Genomic DNA, 19012 nt, shown 5'->3' on the forward strand with positions numbered 1-19012 from the left:
TTCTTTTCATCAAATTAGACATTCCCAGTTCCTGCAAACATTCTTTATATGGGTTGGGGTGCCTTTAGTATTTTATTTAGTTGCCAATTTCCATTGTGCAATATAGTCTTACTATTTGACGGTATTTATCATCACAAATAATGTCAGCTCATACAAAAGAGATGTAGTACAGAAACTAGTTCACTTAAATAAAATAATAAAATAATTACTTAAGCAGGGTATGGAAAGCAAGTGTTCTTATTGTCTTTTTTCACTGCCACACACACAGACAGAAATCCACATATACAAACCTGCAGGAATAATTCAAAAGCAAGTTTTTGAACTTTTTTTTTTAAGCAACGAATCCACTTCTGACAGATCTAAAAATCCAGGCTGAGGATAGATCATTCTTGAGAGGATCTATCCATATGGTCTCTTAGTATCAACACTGACTTGACAGCAGGGAAATGTGTGATCAAGTACTAGGATTTGGAGTTGTAGTTACTCTATTTGCCTGAAAATAAGACCTCCCCAGATAATAAGCCCAATCGGGCTTTTGAACGCATTTGCTAAAATAAGCCCTTCTTCGAAAATAAGTCCTTACCTAAAATATCTAAACATATGCGCCGTCAGTCCTTGCCATTTCCTGGGGGGAAAGGGAGGAACATACCCCATGTGCCCCATATGCACCTGCCATCCATGTGGAATGCCACTCCCACAAACCCTAGCTACTGCGCCCCTTCTCTTAGTGGCGGCCACAGAAAGAGCGGCAGGCCCAGCTGATCCACAGGCCATGGGCCGAGGTTTAGGGGCTTTCTGCAGCCTTATTCAAAAATAATAAGACCTCCCAAAAAATAAGGCCAAGCACTTATTTTGGGGGTCAACAGAAAATAAGACCCTGTTTTATTTTGGGGGAAACACAGTAAAGTTTCTGAGACTTTTGCAACTGAATGGGCCAAGGAGAACACTTTTTTCCAGCAGGAAGGATGTTTAGAAAAAATGATTTCTTGCTATAATTCCTACTTACCCTATTGCGACTCCTAGTGTGGGACTAGAAGAAGTAGTAGTGGTTATGATAGTAATAAAAATGAAACTGAGGGACAAAGAGTCAGAAAGGAAAAACGTATAGGAGATCACCAAATATAACCATGCAGAAAAAGAAAAACAATGAGAAATTCAAGTTATTTCTTTTTCCGTAAGAACCTTCCATGACAATAAATATTCAGTTCCCTTTCTGAAGAAAAATATCCTGTGAGATGATTTGATTGAGAGGAACCTCTTCAAACATTCCGACATGTACATAAACCTCATTGCTTGAAGAATAGTTTAAAATGATATGAGGACTGGAGCATGTTTTTGAAAATTCTTGAAGGGAGCCATACAATAGGTAAATAGGCAGGTCTATCAGTTTAATGACAAAGCCTAATGCTGGGAAAGATGGAGGGCAAAAGAAGAAGGGGACGACAGAGAATGTGGTGGCTGGATGGAGTCACCGAAACAGTTGGTGTAAGCTTAAATGGACTCCAGAGGATGGTAGAAGATAGGAAGGCCTGGAGGAACGTTGTACATGGGGTCATGATGGGTTGGACATGACTTTGCAACTACCAACAACAAATCAATTTAATTGCATCATTAAATGTCCGCCTGTGATTATTTTTTTAAAAAAACCTACTATGTCTCCAGAAAGCATGTAATGTTGCTGTGCTGTATTTGAAGTTACTTGAACGTTAATGAAAGATTAGCACTGAGAGCCTCTATTATTCTTCTACAGATCTAAGATGGAAAATGTAACTTATTCAGAAGTAACTGAATTTGTCCTCCAGGGATTATCACCAATCTGGGAGATACAACTATCCTTAGGTGTTGTCCTGCTGCTCTTCTATATTATGCTCCTCCCTGGGAATATTTTTATCATTGTGACAATTCTGAAGACTCCCTCTTTGAAATCCCCCATGTTTTTCCTTTTGGCCCACCTGGCCTTCCTGGACATCATCTACAGCTTTGTCACCCATCCAAAGCTTCTCCTTAACATCATTTTTGGTTGCCGAACCATCTCCTACTTGGGCTGTGTCAGTCAGATATTTTTCATTCATTTTCTAGGAGGATCTGAGATGTTCCTCCTCATTGCCATGGCTGTTGACCGGTATGCAGCCATTTGCCATCCATTGCACTATGCCACCATGGTAACCAGTGTCACCTGCTGGGCTATGATAGTGGCTTCATGGCTGGGAGGCTTCCTACATTCCATCATCCAAGTGATTCTCATAATCCCACTTCCATTCTGTGGCCCCAATGAGTTGAATAATGTCTTTTGTGATGTCACCCAGATCATCAGATTAGCTTGCACCAATACCCACACTCTAGAATTCCTCATGTTTGCTAGCAGTGGCCTAATGAGCATTGCATGCTGCATCTTCCTCCTCATGTCCTATGGGGCCCTGATGTTGAAAGTAAGAATGGGCTCCAGTCCCAGGAAAAGCAAAGCCTTTTCTACCTGCGTCACTCACATCATCATCATCATCATCATGTTCAGCCCAGCCATCTATATCTACTGCCACCCTTTTCAAGAATACTCTTTCGACAAAGCAGTGGCTTTTTTTCACACGGTGGTCTTTCCCTTGATGAACCCTGTTGTCTATACCTTGAGGAACAAGGAGATCCAAGCTGCCATGTGGAGACTGCTCAACAATATTCGTTTTATCTATTAGATGAATACATTTAATGTATTTCATTAGTACATAAGTACATTTCAAAGGAAAATATAGTTCAGTGTTGCATGATTGCTTATTAATTACTGGTTGCTTATTAATTATTGGCTTAAAGTAAAGGTTCCCCTTGCACATATGTGCTCATTATTCCAGATTCTAGGGGGCGGTGCTCATCCCCATTTCAAAGCCGAAGAGCCAGCGTTGTCGAAGATGTCTCCATGGTCATGTGGCCAGCATGACTCAATGCCAAAGGCTCATGGAAGGCTGTTACCTTCCCACCAAAGTGGTCCCTATTTTTCTACTTGCATTTTTACATGCATTTGAACTGCTGGGTTGGGAGGAGCTGGGACAAGTAATGAGAGCTCACTCCATTATGCAGCACTAGGGATTCGAACTGCCAAACTGCCAACCTTTCTGATATACAAGCCCAGCATCTTAGACACTGAGCCACTATGTCCCTCTTGAACCACTGCAACCCTCTATTGGTTACCTTCTATTAAATTAATGGTTATCCTCTATTAAATGTTGTTGTCTTGTGAGACTAAGGAAGCATGCCTTCTGTCATGGAATCCAACTGGTCTAGGACAATTCACTGGGGTCATCTTGCCATTTCATCACAGCAAATCCACCGCAACCCTCTTTCCATGGTCCTCTCATTGTGACCAACTCGCCATGGACAATTCCATACAGGATAACTCAACATGATAAATTTTATCTGCCAGTGTTTCTTTGGCATTATTTTCAATGACAAAAATGGAATAATGTTGAAGAAACAGTGAAGGATAACATTTTTCGTACTGAGGTTATCTCACGTGGCATTGTCCACAACAATTTGTCCTGCAGCGAGTTGGCTGTGGTGGGTTGTCCCACAATGAGTTGGCTACTGTGGGAAAGCCATGGTGAGTTGACTGTGGTAAGATACCCATGGTAAGTTGCCCACAACATATTGTCTCATTCCAGACCCCAACCTATGAAAGAGCATCTCCACAGAGATATGGACTATTATTATGAAACATGTTTGGTCCCAAGCCTGGTGGAGTTGACATATTATTCTTCAACTAAAGTTCCTGTGTGGTGTTGTTGGTTTTTTTGTAAAATTTACTTTGGGCTGTTCATTTGGTTTGATGTTTTATCTGATTTTTCAAGTTTTGAACATCACCCAGAGTCCATTAGTAAGCTAAAGGTAAAGGTTCCCCTTGCACGTATGTGCTAGTCGTTCCCGACTCTAGGGGGCGGTGCTCATCTCCATTTCAAAGCCAAAGAGCCAGTGCTGTCGGAAGACATGTCCGTGGTCATGGGGCTGGCATGACTAAACACCGAAGGCGCAGGGAATGCTGTTACCTTCCCACCAAAGGTGGTTCCTATTTTTCTACTTGCATTTTTTTTTGTGTGCTTTCAAACTTCTCCTAGGTTGGCAGAACCTGGGACTAGTAATGGGAGCTCACTCCGTTATGCTGTGATAGGAATTCAAACCACTGAAATGCCAACCTTTATGATCGACAAGCTCAGCATCTTAGCCACTGAACCACCCCGTCCCTAGAGTCCATTAGTATCTGGCAGCAAATAAAAAAGTAAAAAAATAGTAAAGTTAAAATAAAGTAAATGTAAAGTTATCTTGACCCATTCCAGTCCGGCTTCAGGCCTGGCTACAGCACAGAAACCGCTTTGGTCGCATTGACCGATGACCTCTGGAGAGCCAGGGACGGAGGCCACGCCTCCATCCTGGTTCTCCTTGACCTCTCAGCGGCTTTCGATACCATCGACCATGGTATCCTTCTGCGTCGACTGCGGGAGGTGGGGGTGGGAGGCACTGTTTTGCGGTGGTTCTCCTCTTACCTCTTGGACAGGTCGCAGTCGGTGTTAGTTGGAGGGCAGAGATCGACCCCTAGGCCCCTAACATATGGGGTGCCGCAGGGTTCGGTCTTGTCCCCCCTACTTTTCAACATCTACATGAAATCGCTGGGCGAGATCATTCGGCGGCATGGGATAAAATACCACCAGTATGCGGACGATACTCAGTTGTATCTGTCCGCCCCGTGCCAACTCAATGAAGCGGTGGACGTGATGAACCAGGGCCTTGAAGCTGTTAGGGACTGGATGAGGGCTAACAAACTTGTGCTCAACCCAGATAAGACCGAGTGGCTGTTGTGTTTCCCTCCCACTAATTTGGCAAGTGTTCCATCTCTCAGGCTGGGGGGTCAAACACTACACCCCTCAGACAGGGTCTGCAACTTGGGAGTCCTCCTGGACCCACAGCTGACTTTTGAACACCATTTGTCAGCTGTGACCAGGGGGGCATTTGCCCAGGTTCGCCTGGTGCACCAGTTGCGCCCCTACCTGAACCGGGAGGCTCTCACAACAGTCACTCGTGCCCTTGTGACCTCTAGGCTGGAATACTGCAATGTGCTCTACATGGGGCTGCCCTTGAAGAGTATTCGGCGACTTCAGCTAGTCCAGAATGCGGCCGCGCGAGCGATTGTGGGTGCACCTCGCTTCACCCACATAACACCTATCCTCTGCGAGCTGCACTGGCTACCTGTCGATCTCCGGATACGCTTCAAGGTGCTACTTGTCACCCATAAAGCCCTTCATGGTAGTGGATCTGGATACTTGAGAGACTGCCTACTGCCAACCACCTCCACGCGACCAATTAGATCCCATAGATTAGGCCTCCTCCGAGTTCCAACTGCCGGTCAATGCCGACTGGCAACTACGCGGAGGAGAGCCTTCTCGGTGGCAGCTCCGACCCTATGGAACGATCTCCCCGTGGAGATTCGTACCCTCACCACCCTCCAGACTTTCCACACAGCCCTTAAAAACTGGCTATCCCATCAGGCCTGGGGCTAAAGACTGTAACCCACCCGAATGGTATGAATGTTGTGCTTTTAATTATGTACTGTTTTACGTGTTAAATGTTTGTTTCCCCCCCCCTTCGAGTTGTAAGCTGCCCTGAGTCCCCCCAGGGAAAAGGGCGGCATATAAATAAACTCTCAATCAATCAATCAATCAAAGTAGTAAAATAAATTTAACATAATGTAACATAATATAACATAACATAATATAACATAACATAATATAACATAACATAATATAACATAATATAACATAACAACACCACAACACAACACACCATAACATAACATAACAACATAACACCACAGCACAGCACAGCACAGCACAACACAACACAACACAACATAATATAACAACATAAAATGAGATGTTTGCCAGTTGACCTGATGTTTTCTGATGGGTCTTCTTTCAAAGTCAGTGCTATTTACCTTTTGGGGATTAGCCCAAATCAGGTCAATGCTGCTACCTAATTGGACTATTTGTGATCATTAAAGTAAATAAATTTCCAATCTGTTCCATAATCTGTTTGGTTGTTTTAAAAAAAAGTCCATCAACAATTCTTCTACTAATCAGAACAGCCAGAATTGGGCAAACCAAATCTCACAAAACCTTTTGATTCCAGAAGTTCCACATTAGAAAGGGGACAGGGAGGAGACTGTAAATTAGTCCTGATGATGTTTCCTAGTTGGGTAATGAAATGTCTGCAAGAAAACAGCCAGCTCAGAGAACACCAAAGAGGTCTTTCAACCCTGAGATCCAATAATCTCCATTATTGATAATGATGCCCATACTAATTCCTCAGTGGAGCAGCTGGTCAAGAGAACATAAAAGAAATACACACAGGTAGTCCTCACTTAATAACTGGTTGCATAACAACCATTTAAAATTGCAATGGACTCATAAAAAGTTACATGTGAACTCTCCTTGAAGCTACAATTGCTGCACACAGAATCCTGTAGTCACAGGATTACATTTCAGGCACTTAACAACCAACTTTCATTTGCAACTGGTTGTATTGGTGACAGGTAGTGGCCACCTGATCATGTTTTGCGAAGGGTTGTTTTTTCCCCTGCAGAAAATGGCAAAAATTGCCTATTGGGTATGCTGGATTCATTTAGCAGCCATGGGATTCACTTAACAACTATAGTGATTAGTTTAATGACTTCTGTAAAAAAAAAGTCATAAAATCTAGTTGGGTCATGTAGTGACCTTCTTAACAACTAAAATGCCTTATGGCCAAATGTTCAGGCTCAGTTGAAATCTGGTTTAGTGAATAAACTTAATGGAGAACAGATTTCCAAACCTATTTGCCTGGTTTTTTTTTTTTTTTTAATAAGGACCCTGGAGAGAAACTGAAGGAAACACTAGGGGTCAGTTTGTTCAGGGAAATGCAGAATCTTCTGTCTGCCTGATCACATGCATTGGTGAAAATGCATGAGTTTCAGAACTTAAGGGAACGGGATGAACAACATAGTTACTTCCCTTCCTTTCCTCTCTCTGTTATTCATCCCTACCCATTACATAAGCTTCTTAATAGGCCTAGGAAGAAGAGCGAATTACAGGCTGATGAAAGAGTAAGAGTTTGAAGGGTTCAATTCTTCAAAAAAAATTCCTTTAATTATGGATCCAAAGGTATGCTTAAATTTAGGTTCTGTTTTGAATTTTCCCCTGGTCCCATCCCAGCAATTACTACATAATCCTCAGAACTACCCCTAACTTCTTTGATGTTTACAAATATTTATATATTGCTTTCTGCTTAACATTTTAAGGGAGAGGAATGCAAAGAAATAGAATAGAATAGAATAGAATTTGGAAAGAACCTTGGAGGTCTTCTAGTCCAACTCCCTGCTTAGGCAGGAAATCCTACACCATTTCAAGCAATTGGTTATCCAACATCTTAAAAACTTCTAGTATTGGAGCATTCACAATTTCTGGATGCAAGTTGTTTCACTGATTAATTGTTCTAACTGTCAGGAAATTTCTCCTCAGTTCTAAGTTGCTTCTCTCCTTAATTAGTTTCCACCCATTACTTCTTGTTCTACCCTCAGTAGAACAAGCTTTGGAGAATAGCATCACTCCCTCTTCTTTGTGGCAACCCCTGAGATATTGGAACATTGCTATCACGTCCGTCCCCCCCGCCCAGTCCTTCTTTTCATTAAACTAGACAGGGGAGGAGAGAGGACAGTTTAGAGATGATACTCTGTGTGTTATGAAATCCCATCAATATTTTGATTTTTTTAATAAATGCAAATAATAGAAGAATGTGGGCATTGCTTAATTAGAATGATTTCTGAACTTCCCTCATTTCTGAAAATGTTTCCCCATTCCCAACTAACTCCAGGATCAAAGATCTCCGTCTCCAAATTCCATTTTTGCATCTCAGTCCATTTCCTCCAGTTCTTTTGTAAATCTCATTTCAAGCCTTGACAGAGAGGGATAGCAAATCAGAGAAAAATTACATCTTGCCATTATTAGTCATTGATAATCAAGTGTTCAAGATTGCCAAGATTGCAAATTTAATAGGGAGAGCAAACTAACAGTCTTTTATTATTGCAATATCTTTTGGAAATACAAATCAGAGAAAGTTGAACTATGCAGCTTGCAACTTTATTGTCCAACTTCTGATCAATATATTGCACAATTCCACCTTCAGAAGTGCTTTCATGGATTACCTGCAGACTAGGATTCTCTTTGCCAGCAGGTTTCAGCTTCAAAGACTGATTTCAGGTAAGATGGCACTGAAGTGAGATGAAATTTAAGTCTCCATGAAGGTGAGATTTCAATCTCCATGAACAGCCAGATACTATCAGTGGTAGCTCAGAGTTAATATGTTTGTTTGATTGTTTAGTTTGTCAAATATGTACAAGATAACAGGTATAAGTATAAACATGGACATGAACAAGGAAATAAGTACAATTAAAAGGGGACAGTAGGACAGGGACAGTAGGTATGTTAGTGCGCTTAAGTATGCTCCCTTTACGGACTTCTTAGGAATGGGGTGAGGTCCATGGTAGGCAGTTTAAGGTTGAAGCTGTGGGGGTTTGAGGATATAACAACAGAGTCAGGTAGAGCATTTCAAGCGTTGACTATTCTGTTGCTGAAGTTGTATTTTCTGCAATCTAGTTTGGAGTGGCTTACCTTGAGTTTGTATCTATTGTTTGCCCGTGTATTATTGAGGTTGAAGTAGTTGTTGGCAGGTAGGATGTTGTAGCAGACAATTTTGTGTACTATGCTTAGTCAGACCGTAGTTCCAGGTTGTCCGAGCCCAAAAAGTTTGAGCCTGGTGCCGTAAGGGATTCTATTGTGAGTGGAGGACTCTTCTCATGAAATACCTCTGGACTCACTGAATTGTATTAATGTCTGATATATAGTGTGGATTCCAGGCAGACAAGCTGTATTCAAGAATTGGTCTGGCAAAGGTTTTGTATGCTCTAGTTTGCAGTACAGTGTTACAGGAGAAGAACCTTCATAAAATTAGGTTAACAACTCTTAATGCCTTTTTGGCAATGCTGTTACAGTGAGCTCTGGGGCTTACATCATTTGAGATGAGTACTCCTAGATCCTTGACAGAGTGAGGGTTGTGTACGAGGTCATATCCGCCCAGATATTGTCAGCAGCATTGTCAGTGCCGTGAGAAAAGGACACATTACAAGCTGTTTTACATAAGATAAATAAATAAATAAAAGGCAAGATAAATAGGATAAATAAAGAAGTAAATAAAATAAATAAATAAAACAGAAGACACGGGTTTCTGCTGCTTTTTATTCAGTAATGGTCTTGGAAATTAAAGCAAAGCATTACATCTCATTACAGTGTGGTGTTTGAGTTGAATAAACTTCATTCAGAAGTTTCATAATTAAGGGACCTGTTGGTCAACCAAAGGGGTTGCTACCAGCAATTTTAAGAGAGAACAACAGATGGCAAGTCCTTAATTTATTTCTAGCCATCAACTCCATCCCATATCTTCTATTTTCAGTTTTTGCATTCTTCCTCCAGATTCTTCCATGCAAGCTACTTTTGGTGGTGGCGTAGTAGTTAGAATGCAGTACTGCAGGCTAACTCTGCCAACTTTCAGGAGTTTGATCCTAACCGACTCAAGACTTACTTAGACTTCCATCCTTCCGAGGTTGGTAAAATAAGGGCCCAGATTGTTGGGGGCAATAGGCTGACTCTGTAAATCGCTTAGAGAGGGTTGTAAAAGCACTGTGAAGCAGTATATAAGTCTAAGTGCTATTGCTATTTTCCACTTGCTGTTCAAAGGAGAAGACAAGGATTCACTTGATAGAATAGATCAGGCTTTATTTTGTCAAACAAAATGTGTTTTTTCCCCACCTCCTATCTTTAAGTTGATATTAGATCACTTTTTTCTTCTTTTGAGCCCTTAACAACTCTCAGATCCTCTCTATAGTATAGTAAGATATGTTGTGGGACTAGGATTTTGGAGATCCAGGTTTTGCCATGGAAGATTGCTGAGTAACTCCAGATCACTTGCTCTCTGTCCTTCTCTCAACATACAGTACCTCAGTGAGAACTTGGGAGTAGAAGAAGGGAATATTATGTATTTCCCTTGCAGCTCCTAGAAGAAAGTTGGGGAGTTCACCTAACGTGTTAATGCCACTTTATGATGCCTTGGTAAGACCACACTTAGAATATTGCATGCAGTTTAGATTATGGGATATTGAGACTCTGGAAAGAGTGCAGAGAAGAGCAACAAAAATGATTAGGGGACTGGAGGATAAAACATATGAGGAACGGTTGCAGGAACTGGGTATGTCTAGATTAATGAAAAGAAGAACTAGGAGAGACATGATAGCAGTATTCCAATATCCAAGGGGCTGCCACAAAGAAGAGGGAGTCAAGCTATTCTCCAAACGACCTGAGGGTAGGATAAAAAGCAATGATGGAAACTAATCAAGAAGAAAAGCAACCTAAAACTAAGGAGAAATTTCCTGACAGTTACTTATCCCAGCTTCTGCCAACCTAGCAGTTTGAAAGCACGTAAAAATGCAAGTAGAAAAATAGGGACCACCTTTGATGGGAAGGTAACAGCGTTCCGTGTGCCTTCAGTTTTTTGTCATGCTGGCCACATGACCACGGAGACAACTTCGGACAGTGCTGGCTCTTCGGCTTTGAAATGGAGATGAGCAAAACTGCCCTAGAGTCAGGAATATGTGTGAGGGGAACCATTACCTTTACCCTTTTATACTCTCAGCTTTGATGGTATCCAGCCACCATGTTCCTTGGCAGCCTGTTTTCCTTTAACCATTAACTCTTCCAAACATAATTGCTTTCTACAGTGAATGGCATGACATGGCCAAAGTAAGTAATTGACATGAAGTTTCATGATTTTGCCTTCTAGTGATAGGTCTGGTATTATGCTCTCCAGCACATGATTGTTAGTCACTTTTTCTGTCTAACAATGCAGCTAAAGAGGGTAGGAGATGACCAGGTTGGAGGGAGGGGTCAAATGTATCATGACTTCCTGCTAAGCCCAGTCCACTTTGAATGCCTTTCTTAACTCCCGCTAATTTCCCTTGATAGTTAATAGCTCAGATTCTTGTAGAGAGCCTAATATTGCAATAAATTTTTATACTTATTTGAACTGCGTAATCTCTTGATTTCTTTGGGGTTTGACAGGTAGCAATAACAGGATAGAATAATAAAGGTGGGAACTAACAATCCATGTGGCCAATAAGAGTGAAAATGGAAATCGAATTGTCTTATAAGACAGATTTAGTCTTGCCGGTTGGTCATATTAGACACTGAAATCCATAATATCTGGAAGGCTCCAACTTGCTAATGACTATTTCAGATTAAATTTCCTGCTAAGGAAATATTAATGAATGATTCCTAGGAAAACCAGGCAGACTCTGAGAATCAACTGGGATTAAAACCCCATTGTTTCCATGACTCTTAGATCCATGGCTGTGATATATTTGGAATTACACAAAGTTTAAATGGAAACTATTAACACTGATTCTCTATAATTTGTATTCCTTTACAGGTATAAGGATGGAAAATGAAACTTATTCACCCGTGACTGAGTTTGTCCTCCTGGGGTTATTACAAATCTGGGAATTTCGGATATTATTTTGTGTTCTTCTGCTGCTCTTTTGTATTATCATTCTTCCTGGGAATATCCTGATTGTTGTGACAATTCTGCAGAATCCCTCTCTGGAATCTCCCATGTTTTTCTTCTTGGCCAACTTGGCCTTGATTGATATCTTTTACAGTTGTGTCACGCATCCAAAACTCCTCCTCAACATCTTTTTTGGTTGCATGACAATCTCCTACTTAGGCTGTATCACTCAGATATTTTTCATACATTTTCTAGGAGGAGCTGAAATGTTCCTCCTCTTTGCCATGGCTTTTGACCGGTATGTAGCCATCTGCCATCCATTGCATTATGCCATGGTGGTAACAAGGGGCATTTCTTGGGCTATGGTAGTTATGTCATGGTTTGGAGGGTTCATACATTCCATCATCCAGGTCATTTTCATAATTTTACTTCCATTTTGTGGTCCCAATGAGTTGGATAACTTCTTTTGTGATATCACCCAGATTATCAGATTAGCTTGTGCCAACATCTACACTCTAGAATTTGTCATGTTTTTTAGCAGTGGTGTACCAAGCATTGTGTGTTTCATTCTCCTTCTTATCTCCTATTTGGCACTGCTGATGAAACTCAGGATGGGCTCCAATATAGGTAAAAGCAAAGCCTCCTCTACCTGCATCACCCATATCATTATCATCTTCATCATGTTTGGTCCAGCCATCTACATCTACTGCCACCCTTTTCGAGACTACCCACTGGACAAAGTGGTCGCCTTTTTCCATGCTATGGTTTTCCCTTTGATGAACCCTGTGATCTACACTTTAAGGAACAAGGAGATCCAAACTGCCATGCGGAGACTGCTCACGAATATTAAAATTAGCCGATAAATAACAAGATTGGCTTGTTAAATTTTTCCCAAGAAGATTTTAAGTTGAAAGCAAGAAAAAAAATGGAGTTGAAAGGCTTTATATGTTTCCTTATTCTCAGTTAACAGAAAGATTAAAGAGTGATAAGAAGAATTATGAATATGGAAAATAGTAAGATTGAATTAGATGTGGAACTGTGTACAAATGATACGCTACTGTTAAGATGTACAAACTTTTATTGAATGATTACAAGATAGACTGTGTTGCCTTTTTGCTAATTAATTCTAGTTTCCTGAGATGGTACTATCGCATTTTTCGGAGTATAAGATGCACTGGAGTACAAGACACACCAAGATTTTGAAGAGGCAAAAAAAAAGTTTTTGCCCTCTGCAGACTTTCCCAAAAGAGCCTGTTTTTCATGAAAAGGGGCCCTTTTTTTAAACCTCCTTTAGGAGGCTTGTAGGATGCTCCTGAGGGCTGGGAGGGGCAAAATTGAGCCAGAAACTGGCTGTTCTTTGCTCATTTGTGCCCTTCCCAGCCCCCAGGAGCACTCTGAAAGCCTCCTGAAGGCTCTGCATGGCCATTTTGGTGAAGGGAGTGGGGTTTGGGGAGGCAAAAAATGCTGTATTCAGTGTATAAGACGCACCCAGATTTTCAGCCTCTTTTTTTTTTTTTTTTTGAGTGAAAAGGGTCCGTCTTATACGGGTATGTATCAAAACAGAAAAATTAAACTCACCATGTTTAGTGGGACAGTCTGAATCAGACACACATCACTAGAAGACAAAATGATAAGAGTACATTTGTTTTACTTTGGCCATGTCCTGCCCGCAACTTCATTGCAGAAATCAAATGATGCTAGGAATGGTTAGCGAAACAGGAAAAGGGGAAAGGAAAGAGGAGGCTCCACCCACCACCCCAACGTAATGTGCCAGCACTGTGCATGTGCAGATGGCACGAGCGTTCACATTTGCAAACTGGTAAGGAAGGTTAAGTGAATCCCACCGCAGATCAAAAACGATACAAAACTGAACATCCAACAACTGAAAGAAGCTGTGCTCGATGGGTGCATGGAGAACACTTGCCTATAAAATCATAAAGAGTCAGACACAATTGAATGACTAAAACAACAACAGTGGGGCAATAAATTGGGAATTAATGTGCAATAAATTGCCAAATCACTACGATAATCCACTCCGAAATTCTTCTTGGTAGCAAATTGGGCAGCATGTTCTATAACTTGGTGGTGAATAGGTAATTCCAATAGGACATTAAGATTATTTATTTATTTGTTTGTTTATTTATTTATTTACTTATTTATTTATTAGACTTCTATACCGCTTAATAGGGCTTTCAGCCCTCTCTAAGTGGTTTACAAATTTTTTAAAGCAAATTGAGTCAGCAACTTGCCCCCACAGTCTGGGTCCTCATTTCACCCACCTCGGAAGGATGGAAGGCTGAGTCGACCTTGAGCTGGTGAGATTTGAACCGCTGAACTGCAGATCACAGTCAGCTGAAGTGGCCTGCAGTACTGCACCCTAACCACTGCGCCACCTTGGCTCTGAGATATGAGAAAAGGCATAGTCCAAATGAAGGAATGACACTTCAGACTCAGAAAGACCCAAAAGCACAAAGGATTGAGATTATGATATCTATATTCCAATGCCAGGGATTAAAAAGTGATAGAAATAATACTTTGATTCCTGAATAAAATAAGCCTGCTTTGAGTGAAGCTCCACTTCTGGAAACTATATGGTATATCCATGGAATTCTTCTTGAGAACAGCATAGAACTATTGCCTACTTTGGGGGTATTTTATTAAAGTTCCAGTGTACATTTTGCATTGCTTGTTGAATCTCCCATCAATATATTAACTAGGTCCATTTACATTTTAAGATTGACTGGTAGGTTGACTGGTAGAAATCATTTTCCTGGACAACATAAATATCTGGGTCAAATATATTTACAATTCCTCCTGAAGAATGAAACCACGTGAAACAACCACAACTAATAGATTCATCTGGTTTGCTAATCTTGCGTGCAAACTTCTTAATGATTTCAACCAAAATCAATTTAAACGAGGAGCACTGGTGATGCATTGGTTAGAATGCCATACTGCCAACTAACTCTGCTCACAGTCAGGAGTTTGATCCTGACCAACTCAGGTTTGAGTCCGCCTTCCATTTTTTCCAAGATTAATAAAATGAGGATCTAGATTTTGGGGGGCAATATGCTGATGTTGTAAACCAAGGGTGGATCCAACCAATGGGGAAAGAGGAAAGGAAAAGGAAAGATGGGAAGAGAGCAAGGAAGGAAAAAGAAAGAATGAGGGAAAGGAAGAAGAAAGGAGAATGAAGATGGAAGGGAAAAGGAGGGAAGGAAGGAAGGAAGGAGATTATGAGGATGAGTGAGGCTCTCAGGGAAGTCCTACATTAGCATTTGGTCACCACAGGTGCCCCCCAAATGAGTCACATGTCATGCCCACCATGGCCAGGCCCACCCCAGGCCTCCGAGGTCAAATGCAACCCTTATGAGCCCTCAATGAAATTGAGTTTGACACCCCTGTTATAAACCATACAAGAATACTTTAAAGCACTGTGGAGTGCTATATAAGTTTAAGTGTTATTGCTAGCTCCAAATTCTTCAAAAGGGAAACTATAGACACACAGGTTGTTCACTCCTGTTCCACAAAGAAGGGCTACTATTCCTGAATCAAGAAATCATTTGCTGGACTAGGCACAAGCTGAATGCCAGCAGTTGCAACTAGGATGTCCTATTTGTCTCCTAGATATTTCCACAACTACTTCATGCATAATCTCTCCATCACCACCTTTTCTTCTCCCACTTAATCCTTCCTTTCTTCCTTTATGATATACAGTACCTCTTTGGTCTGGAGGAAGAAAAATGGGAATTGAACATTGGCCAGTGCTATGATAGCAACAGCAATAGCACTTAGATTTATATACTGCTTCACAGTGCTTTACAGCCCTCTTTAAGTGGTTTACAGAGTCAGCCTATTGCCCCCAACAATTTGGGTCCTCATTTTACCCACACTGAGTCAGCCTTCAGCCTGGTCAGATCCGATCTGCCAAACTGCTGTCAGCTGTCAGTCAGCAAAGGTAGTATGTAGTACTGCATTCTAACTACTGTGTTACCACGACTCTCAGATCATAAAATTAGAAACAAAAAATCCATGAAACAGTTCAAGAAATAAAAATTGCTTGGCTTTCTCTGGAAGTCGGGACATAAGTAAATAAGTAACTAAGTAAATAAGTAAGGTAAAATTCTTGGGGACTGTTTTCAGAAACAGAACACTAAATGGAAATAAACTTTGTGAAGCCAGCACCCTCTTTATTGATTGCACTATAATTCCCATCATCCTACCATTATATAAAGAGATGGGCTTTGTGGTTCAAGACATCTGCAGAATAACTGTTTGGAAAAATCCTCTCTAATGAATAAACTTAATGCAAAATTGCTTCTCAAATTTTTTTTGCCTGGGGTTAACTTTTAATTAGGTCCTTGGAGGCCAGCAGAAGGAATTGTGCACAAGGGCCCAGTTTATGCAGGGACACCCCAATCTTCAGGCTTGCTCAAAGGAGAAGTAATATACTTGTGGAGTTGAATACTTACTCAATAATTAGAACAGAAGTGATAAACGATCCACTTACTATTCTCTTCTTTCTTCTCTTTCCCAAAAGCATCCAAGTGCCCATCCCACCCACAATTCCTAACCCTAGGAAGAAATGTGAGCAAAAGGTTGACCCGGGAGTAGGAGGAGAGCTTCAGAGGCTGAATTCACTTCCTATAAACAGTCCCCAATTGTGTTCCATCTGTTCTTTATTATTTTATTTTCCTGTGTTTCTTTCTTCTCGTATCATTGAATAATGGGTTGATTTATTGAAGCTACCACTGAATATTCAAATTCATCTTGGAACATTCACTTTTTTCAACTTTTTAAATGGACATAGATTTTAAATGAGACAGAAATGCACTACCTGAAAAACATCTCATAGAACCTGCACATGCTTAGCACTGGGCTGATAATTTTCTATCTCCAAATTCAAACAAATAAACAATCAAGTGCTTTGCTATTTGAAAAAAAGGATTATTATTATTCAATGTCTTGTCTCTCTCCTTGTGACTAAATTGATAGAAACCTAGATATTTCTAGTGCTTCTGCTATCATCACGTTGAAACATATAATTAGGTGTGAGTTCAGAAAGGTTTTTTTTTTGGGAAATAGATGCATTTAATGGGAGAAAACAGGGTCTGAGAAAGCATCCTTGGCCATCTCAACCACAGATGATAAGATGATCAGGGGAAGCTAACCAACCACAAATTTATCAGATGGCTAACTAACAACCACAATAAAGTCTCTACCAGAGGTTGCATTATAGGAAGCAAGCAAAGTTAAAAAAGTGGACAGAGGCAACATCTGAACTAAGGTAAGGTTTGACGTGTTACTACTTTTAACAGCAATTTTATTTTCCGATATTATTCCATTTTCCATATCCATGTCGGCTGCTGTTGTTTGATAGTCTATTTTTTTAAAAAAAATAGTTTTTGATAAACATTTTTACCTTTAAAAACAGGGAAAAACACAACAAAAAAAGAAAAAAACAAAAGAAACACAACAATATGCAAAATAGTTATATAGCCTTGCATAACTCTATTGGCACACATGTGTAGCCTTTGTAATTCTCCGTTCTACACTGCCTCCCTTTCTGTTTTAACCTCTGTAATAATATAATAACAGTTGTACTCACAATTATAACTATATTAATTGTCCCTATCACCATTGTATTTATATTGTGGTCAATACTTTAAGTTTGATAGAAATTAATAATTTTGGTTAATTTTTATTCAGTACTAGTTTAAAAAAAAACAAAGACAAAAAAAGGGCTTTGTTACAAATTTCCTCCCATTTAAGATTCCCATCACTATTCCACTATAGGAAAACGCAAAACGGATGGATTCAGGAAACCACAAGGAGTTTGTTCTTGAGGGGTTAGCAGAGACCAGGGAACTGCAAGTGTTATTGTGTATCCTCCTCTTGATCTTCTACGTCATCATTCTTCCTGCGAACCTTCTCATCATTGTGACTATTTTGAAAGACCGCCAATTGGGAGCTCCCATGTTTTTCTTCTTGGGCAACCTGGCTTTCATGGACATTTGCTACAGCTGTGTCACCCCTCCAAAGATGATAGTCAACTTCTTCTCTGGATGCCAAACTATCTCATTCAAAGGTTGCCTGACACAGCTTTTTTTCATCCACTTTCTAGGTGGAGCTGAGATCAATCTCCTTATTTCCATGGCATTTGATCGGTATGTGGCTATCTGCCACCCATTACATTATGTTACTATAATCACCAAACCAGCGTGCTGGGCTTTAGTGGTGACTGCATGGGCTGGAGGATTCACACATTCCATAATTCAGGTCATTATCATCCTCCCACTCCCTTTCTGTGGTCCCAATAAACTGAAGAATTTATTCTGTGATGTCACCCAAATAATCAGGTTGGCTTGCACCAACACCTACAATCTAGAATTTGCTATGTTTATCAACAGTGGACTTGCAACTGCTGGATGCTTCATCCTCCTTCTCATTTCCTATGGGGCACTGCTGGTCAAAGTGAGGACAGGTGCCAGCCAAGGGAAGACCAAAGCATCTTCTACTTGCATCACTCACATCATCATCGTTTTCATCATGTTTGGTCCAGCCATTTACCTCTACTGTCACCCCTTCTGTGACTTTCCCTTTGACAAAATGGTGGGATTTCTCCACACTGTGGTTTTCCCTTTGATGAACCCCATGATTTACACCCTGAGGAATAAAGAAATCAAAGTTGCCATGTGGAGACTGTTGAAGAACCGCAACATCTAGTGGGAGAAGTCAAAGAAGTTTATTTTTATTGGCACATTGTTCAGTTTCATTGTACTGGACTTACAATATAGTACAGAAAGTTTCTATAGTGTGACTGTCAAAAGTTCATCTATCAAACATTGATAAGTAATTCTATATTTTTAATAAATAAAAGTCAAATCCTTCTTTATCTAATAATAAAATCTGTTGATATGAACAATCATTTTTTTTTTAAGATATGTTGGTTTCTCATACCAGATTATTTTAAACATATACCATATTTTTCAGAGTATAAGACGCACGGACTATAAGATCCACCAAGATTTTAAAGAGGCAAATTTTAAAAAAAGTTTTTGCACTCTGCAGACCTCCCAAAAATGCCCCATTTTTCCCAAAAACAGGCCCATTTCTTCTAAACAAAAAAGGGCATGCATAGCCTTTAGGCAGCTTATAGAGTGCCCCTGGGGGCTGGGGGGCAAAAATGAAAAAAGAACTGCCCATTTTTCACTCATTTCCTGCTCTCCCCAGCCCCCAGGAGCACTCTGAAAGCCTCCTAAAAGCTATGCATGGCCGTTTTTGCAAAGGGGGTTGGTTTTTTGGGGGAGGGGCAAAAATGCTGTATTCAGTGTATAAAATGCACCCAGATTTTCATCCTCTTTTCTGAGAGAAAAAAGTGTGTCTTATACTG

At 40.5% G+C, this 19012-nt stretch overlaps 3 protein-coding genes across 3 annotated transcripts; all 3 read left to right on the forward strand.

The window, feature by feature from the left end:
• Window positions 1-1757: 1757 nt before the first annotated feature.
• LOC116523033 (olfactory receptor 4M1-like) lies at window positions 1758-2687 on the forward strand. Its single transcript, XM_032238189.1, has one exon. It carries the CDS (start codon window positions 1758-1760, stop codon window positions 2685-2687), a length of 930 nt encoding a protein of 309 aa, XP_032094080.1.
• An 8865-nt stretch (window positions 2688-11552) lies between these two features.
• LOC116521696 (olfactory receptor 4N5-like) lies at window positions 11553-12482 on the forward strand. Its single transcript, XM_032236355.1, has one exon. It carries the CDS (start codon window positions 11553-11555, stop codon window positions 12480-12482), a length of 930 nt encoding a protein of 309 aa, XP_032092246.1.
• Window positions 12483-17430: 4948 nt separating this feature from the next.
• On the forward strand, window positions 17431-18345 carry LOC116522889 (olfactory receptor 4N2-like). The gene has a single exon (XM_032237982.1). It carries the CDS (start codon window positions 17431-17433, stop codon window positions 18343-18345), a length of 915 nt encoding a protein of 304 aa, XP_032093873.1.
• Window positions 18346-19012: the final 667 nt, after the last annotated feature.

Source organism: Thamnophis elegans, chromosome Z (assembly GCF_009769535.1).
Source record: "Thamnophis elegans isolate rThaEle1 chromosome Z, rThaEle1.pri, whole genome shotgun sequence".
In the NCBI taxonomy this organism is placed as follows: Eukaryota; Metazoa; Chordata; class Lepidosauria; order Squamata; family Colubridae; genus Thamnophis; species Thamnophis elegans.

Bases quoted from the DNA above. Each gene is read 5' to 3' on its own strand.
- LOC116521696 (XM_032236355.1), top strand. From the start codon at position 11,553: ATGGAAAATGAAACTTATTCACCCGTGACTGAGTTTGTCCTCCTGGGG.
- LOC116522889 (XM_032237982.1), top strand. From the start codon at position 17,431: ATGGATTCAGGAAACCACAAGGAGTTTGTTCTTGAGGGGTTAGCAGAG.
- LOC116523033 (XM_032238189.1), top strand. From the start codon at position 1,758: ATGGAAAATGTAACTTATTCAGAAGTAACTGAATTTGTCCTCCAGGGA.